General features: G+C 41.5%; 1 protein-coding gene across 1 annotated transcript; it reads right to left on the bottom strand.

Moving 5' to 3' along the window:
• Nucleotides 1-2,230: 2,230 nt before the first annotated feature.
• On the bottom strand, nt 2,231-5,530 carry LOC120286695 (disease resistance protein RGA2-like). The gene is made up of 2 exons (XM_039299104.1): nt 2,868-5,530; nt 2,231-2,762 (listed from the first exon to the last, which is right to left on the bottom strand). The coding sequence occupies exon 1, from the start codon at nt 5,217-5,219 to the stop codon at nt 2,877-2,879; it is 2,343 nt and encodes a 780-aa protein (XP_039155038.1). The 5' UTR covers nt 5,220-5,530; the 3' UTR covers nt 2,231-2,762; nt 2,868-2,876.
• Nucleotides 5,531-6,709: the final 1,179 nt, after the last annotated feature.

The following is a 6,709-nucleotide window of genomic DNA, read 5'->3' as shown; positions in this document are numbered from 1 at the left end:
CATTGTTTTTAATTTCAAATAATGGCCATATTATTAATTATTGATTTGTGAACTCTTCCAATGTTGCTGCATCAATCATTTTTGCACATAAGTGAAAAAAAAAAAAAAAAAAAAAAAAAAACTCTCAAGTAAAAAAAAGAACGAAATAAATTTGGATTCTCTCTGGTTAAGAAACTAATTTATTTCTTATGATTTTCAATATATATTTAAATAACTAATTGATCTCTTTTTTGTATTTCATCATGCTTCATTATATTAAATACAATGTTTCGATAGGTAAGCAAACATTTATGAAAATGTCCTATAGTTTAATTAATCGTGTTTGTTCATATAAAAATGAGAATGTACAGGATTCAGACAAGCGAGTGCTCGTTAAAATCTATTTTATCCAATTGTTAGACACATGATGTAATGATTAAGCAAACATTTAAGCTCCATCCATCACAACGACGTAGTTGCAAAATATTGTGTAACCATGGGGTCCCTGAGAGCCTCTTGGAGGAGGCGATCAACGGACCGCGCAAGTTCTTCGAGCAGGAGATGAATGCCAGAAAAAGAAAAATTTACAAAGAGGGTCATAAAAAACAGCAACATGGGAATTCATAATTTTCTTTTTTTGGTCAGAGGGACTTCATAACTCAGTCGCTGCTGATTGGAGGAACAGCATATTTTCCTTCATGACTTTCCATTGCATGGTTTTCACCTTTCGAAAAGGGAAAACTCGAGAAAGTTCCCAAAATTGACAAAAGACAGTTTGCCAAAAAATTGCAGTAGTTCATACAATTGCAGAGTAAATGGTTTTCACTACATGATACTTGATGGCTTTTTCTATTTTCTTCAACAAATCAAGGTTTTAAACTAGTAAGCGTACAAAACTTGAGTTATTCGCTTACTTTTCCATTGAATCGGCCAGAATAGATGTTGAACACTCATGAAATGAAAGTGCCCAGTTACTTCATTCAGCCAGCGAAGGCAATTGCTACCGTTGAATCTGTACAAAGTTTCTCACCTAAATTCCGCTACCCGTCATAACATATAATCTTGCATCTAGTCTCAATCAATGATAAGAATTAGTGGAGATCCTCAATGACTGATCGTTTTTACCGATGGGAACCTCAGAGGTGGTTGTTCCGTTCTTTTTGGGTGAAAAAGAGGATGTTCCTCGACGGTTGACTTTATTTGCGTTCTAGCGGTAGCAGTAGCAAACTTTTGCACCTAAGTTGATATAAAATATCAACACCCTTTCTTGTACTCTCTAGGAATCCGTCCAACCATACTTTTACAGCAGCTCTAGTTCAGTTTTCTAATGCATCGCAACATCTCTAGCAGAGAAATGCTGGAGTACTCAAAGCATGTGATGAGACTGGACTCTTGTCTGTTTGAGCACTTATCAGAAGCCTTAGGCCTTCACCATACTTTTACGGTAGCTCTAGTTCAGTTTTCTAATGCATCGCAATATCTCGAGTATCGCTTGAGAGGATGGCCCCACTTTATGAAACAATGCAAAGGCAAGTCCCCATCCTCACACAACTTTTCAACGCATGGAATCCATAAAGAAAGCAAGAAGGGTTTTTCCTCTAATCAGTAACATCAGAACCACATCTTTTCGCAGTTCAACTTCTCATGTCCAGAGGCATATAATTGTTAAATTAGCTGCTCACAGAGCTCAGTACCTTAGTTTCAAAAGGGTCCAATTTTAAATGATTTATAAAACTTTAGCAAGCCTCGGCATCAATCAAGGTTGTCCAAGATTCACCAACCTGTTGTCTGTTTCACTCAGATGAACCTTGAGATTTCTATATGCTTACTAGATCATATGGATCCAGCTCGTAGATAATAGTTATGTTTACCTGAGAAGTCCAGAAACTCTCCTAAAGTGATGACAAAGAGAGGGCTACAAACCAAAGATTCCTCTACATATAGATTTCTGTAATTGCAAAGAAGTCAAGGGCTAAGACAACATTGAATCGTCCAGTCATCTATCATTGTTCAACCCTGTCCTAACAGATTTTGTTTTCATAAATTGCAAAACTTTGTGTACTGGCCGCCCAATCCCCCAAACAATCAGCCATCATTAAATAGCATGGTCATTTTCTCAGCTAGGGGTAGCTCATAAGCTATGACTTTTTCCTTCCATTTTTTATGAACCTCATAATTCTAAAGTCAAGCGGAACCTCGCAATGGATGTCATTGTTCTCTTCACTTCTCTTCTCTCAATCAATCAATCAGGTATAAAGAAGATGCTCATATCATGCATTGACATTGTAATGTCTCCATGACACTCAAATCATAATCCAAATGTCTCCATAACATTCGATTCATAATCCAAACTTATTACACATTCACAGTGAAAATTGAATTGCAGTAGAGAGAGAGAGAGAGAGAGGAACAATGCCTACCATCGATTTGGCCTCCGACTCCGGCGAACGGGAAGTTACGACAGAGCGGGCGACGACTCGAAAGCCGGCGTCAAAGGCCTCGTCGACGCCGCGATCACCGAAATCCCTAGAATTTCGTCATCCGACCGCAGGAGACATCCGAAGGCAGGCAGACCCGGCCAAAGAGGAAGGAGGCGATCGACAGGATGCGACGCGCGTCGGGGACGCTGGGGTTCTTCAGGCGGCAGTGATGGAGGAGATGAAGGAGGGAAGGGGAGTGAGAAGGTTGTACGAGGAAGACGAGGAGGCAAAGGAGGCGTTTGTTCTACACGCGTGAGTGGAGAGACGCTAATCCTTCTTCTTGATAAATATTTGCACTGCGACCTGCGAATATACAGTGAAGAGGAGAGAAATTAGTTAAATAATAAAGAAGGTAAACTAGTTGAAAAAGGTACACTATTTATAGGTGATATAAGTCTTTTCTCGTACCTCTCATGCTTATACGAATGGGAAGGGCGAGCCGTCCGAGTCCAAGCCAGGATCCGAATCGTAGGAGTAAGACTTCCAATCAATGATTGGGATGTGCACATCAGCTAGGCACCCTTCATCCAAGGACGAACAATTATGAATTACCAATTTCTTCAAACGTGTGAGGTTGCGTATTTCAAATGGTATATGCTCTAAAAATGTACAGCCAATTAATTCAAGCTCTTCGAGTAAAGAGAAATTTCCAATCCATTCCGGCAAACATCTAAGCCTTGACCAACTTGAAATCTTGAGAAATCGTAGAGTTGTCACATGTTGAATCCCCTTGGGTAATGCCACCAATTTTGAACAACCTTTGATGGTAAGAACATGAAGATTCGTAAGGCATTGCCATTGGCTGCCGTGCTCATCTTCTTGGTAAGATAAATCGAGTCCTCGACAACAATACCGAATGTTGAGTTCCTTGAGCAAGGAAAGGTGTTGCATCACACAAGAGAGACTCCTTAGGTTGAAACGGCTGATTGTCAAATACTCGAGGTTACTGGCCGATTGAAGTAGAGTCCTAAGCATGAAGGGCTCTCGTCTCGCATAACTTTTAAAAACTGTTAGATATTTTAGTTTAGGGAAAGGAATGAATGTGGCTTCCACTATTCCTTCTGATGGGCAATTTGGATTGGCCATCAATTGTTGTTCCAACATTTTTGTGCTATCTATCCTCAAGTCTTCCACATGGGGGAATGATGGTATAGAATTCAAGTGGGGACAATCGTTTATATGCACAAACTGAAGTTTCGGGAAGGATGGCCATGAGTTGTCTGACCGATGCTTTTGATGTACTCCCATTTCTTGCATTCTTCCCTGCCATCCTTCCAGCCTTTCGCAGCAGGAGAGAGTTAGACGTTCAAGAGATTGAAAGAAGGGGATTGTGGTATTAGACGGCTTTGGGTCACTTGTTTGTTGAATGAACTTTAACGCATATAAGAACACAAGACTCAACGTCCTTAGGGAAGGGAGTTCACTCAGGGGTGGTAGCTGGCTTAGTGAGATACAGTATTCAATTAAGAGGTGTCTAAGTTTGACCAATTTCCTCAAATCTCTAGGAAATGTTTGAAGCCTACAATAAGAGAGTTTAAGGGTCTGCAAGTTCACCAAATCAGTGATTGAATCTGGCAAACTCTGGATGGATTGATTCTTCGAAATATGAAGTAATCTTAAATGCTTCAACTTTCCTAAGGAGGAAGGAGGGAGAGAAATATTTGCATGGTGCAAACACAACGCTCGACAATGTCCACATCTGGAGAAAACTTTGTGACTATTATTGAGTACGGAGGATGACCGACCAAAAAAAAGCTTAGAGGATTCACCTTTCAAATAGAGAAACGTCCGCAATTTGGATGTTTTGAGTAGAGACACCAATTTCTCTTCAGAGAGTATCTCCGAAATAAAGGACGCATGTCGAATTCCTTGATCATTGTCTGCTTCTCTAAAATGAACAATCTTGCATTCACCTTCAGCAACTTTTTGGGCAAGATCGTGCATGAGATCATGCATCTTGAATCGTAGGACCACATCACCATTTTTTGATGTGGATTCAACATCGAGGAATGACCTATATAGTAGTTCTGACAAGTAATTGTCGGCGACCTCTTCAAGGTTATCTTCCCTGTTGCATGACTCAATAAAGCCTTGTGCCATCCAAAGATGAATCATCATATCTTTATCATAGACATAATCTTTTGGAAACAATGAGCAATATGCAAAACAATGTTTCAAGCATGACGGGAGATGATCATAACTGAACTTAAGGACTTGCATAATTCCTCCACTAACTGCATCAATTTCTTTAATTTTTGGAAGTTCATGCACTTTATAACGGACCCATTCATCTTTGTTTTTGCCGTACAAAAGGCCTCCTATAGTTCTAATGGCAAGGGGAACCCCGGTGCATTTTTTAACTATATCTCGACCCATCTTCTCGAGTTCTGGGTCTAATAATTCTACCCCATCTCCAAAAGCCATTTTCCTAAATAAGTCCCACGACTTCCCTTCAGATAAGTCATCAAGAACATGGATGTCTGATTTCGCATCCATGACCGTTGCAACTTTGTGGCTGCGAGTGGTTACAAGTATCTTGCTTCCCTGTAAACCACCCTTTAGCCACTCTCCAAGCTTCAACCATTCAAGCCGATCTTCATTCCACAAGTCATCCAAAACAAGCAAGTATTTCTTCATACTTAGAAGACTCTCCAACTGGTCTTTAGGCTTATAATCAAGATCTTCACACTTTGCTAATTTAAGAATTTGTTTGATAATCAAATTCACATCAAAGACGTCAGATACACACACCCACCACATCTTATCAGGCCCAAAATGTTCTTTTACTTCCCCATCATTGTACACTAGTCGTGCGAGTGCGGTTTTTCCAAGACCTCCTTTACCAACTATGGCAACAAATGACACACTCTGGCTAGAGGAGGAATCAAACAAAAGTCGTTTGATCTTTTCCTTGTCCTCTTCCCTACCAATTATTTCTCTGTCGGGTGATAAATTTTCAGGTTTTTTCCTCTCACAATGGCCATTGATTCCTCACTCGGATGCTCATCTAAATGGAACTCCTATCATTTTTAATCAGATCCAGTCTCTTCCTAAGTTCCTGAATCTCATTAGCCACTTTGAGGCAGGTGTGCAAGCTGATTCGATTTAGAGAAGAAAATGCGTACCGCTTTCAACATCTTGTTGCCGAAAGTGACCTTCTGCCTTAGATCTTCAGTTGCAACATCGTCGAGCAAGTCCTGTGTGTCGTACAACACATTCTTGAGCCTCGTGAGCCAGGACTTGACCTGGTCGTTGTGCCATTGCTGCTTCTCAGCATCCAAAAGCACAGCTTGGATGGTCTGGACGGTGCCCTCGAGGCTTTGGAGCTCGTCCTTGGCACAGCAGAGCAACTGGATCTTTTGAGAAGCAAAGGAACCTCCAGGTTTCACCATTTCGGTGGCGAGGCTTTTAAGTATGTCGGAGGCAAGGCTGAAGAGAACCGCTTCTGCCATTTCCAAAGGCAAAAGCGGGGCTGAGAAGTGTTTGAGAGGAGGCTGCAGAGCTGATGCTTTTGTGATGAAACAATGGTCTGGTGGTGCCTCACGATCAACTTCAGGCACGAATATATAGCAAGGCCAACTGCATCTCCATCTTACTTCATGCTCAGTTAATCCACCGGATGAAATAGCATAACTTGCAACAGAGAAAAAGAATATTGTGAACCAATTGTTTCTTTGTGAAAAGCCCAAAGTACATATTCATGGAATAATTTCAAGGTGCGGCGCTAAATCCACCCCTCCTTTGGCTTCATCCACACCCTTGGTCAGAATGACAGAAATACCAAAATCATGGGTCCCACGTTTCTCTCTCAATTTTGTCTGATCAGAAGGCTCAGTTTCAAGTTCAACAGGTTCCTCAATCCTTAAGCCTCTCTTTGGTTCCAAGTTCACACTTCCTCTCTCCCTCTCCGCCGGGGAAAAAATGCATGGTCAGGCTCGGACAGCTCCGAAGCCCATTTCAATTCTGTCCTGGCCTCCTCTGCAAGATCAGAAGCGTCATACAAGCGTGGAAAGGTTTCTTTTGGTCAGGTTTTTTTTTTAACTGATCATGATGTGATGTTGCTCTCAGATACGCGAAGGAAGCTCTCGACACGAGAGGGAAGCTCCTTGTAATCAATCCTGAGTACTACTCCGCTTGGAATTACAGGAAGCTCGCAGTTTAGCGCAATTCTCTGCCCGCCCCTCGGGTCGCCTCTGTCCTCGTCCGCACAACCTCTAAGCCCACGCCGCTGTAATTGCTCGGATGAGTTT

The sequence above is a fragment of the Eucalyptus grandis genome, chromosome 8 (genome assembly GCF_016545825.1).
Source record: "Eucalyptus grandis isolate ANBG69807.140 chromosome 8, ASM1654582v1, whole genome shotgun sequence".
NCBI classification, from domain to species: domain Eukaryota; kingdom Viridiplantae; phylum Streptophyta; class Magnoliopsida; order Myrtales; family Myrtaceae; genus Eucalyptus; species Eucalyptus grandis.
The sequence above is the reverse complement of the archived record's forward strand: the minus strand, read 5'-3'. Positions and strand labels throughout refer to the sequence as shown.

Coding starts and splice junctions, on each gene's coding strand:
- LOC120286695 (XM_039299104.1), bottom strand. CDS start 5,219: ATGTGGTGGGTGTGTGTATCTGACGTCTTTGATGTGAATTTGATTATC.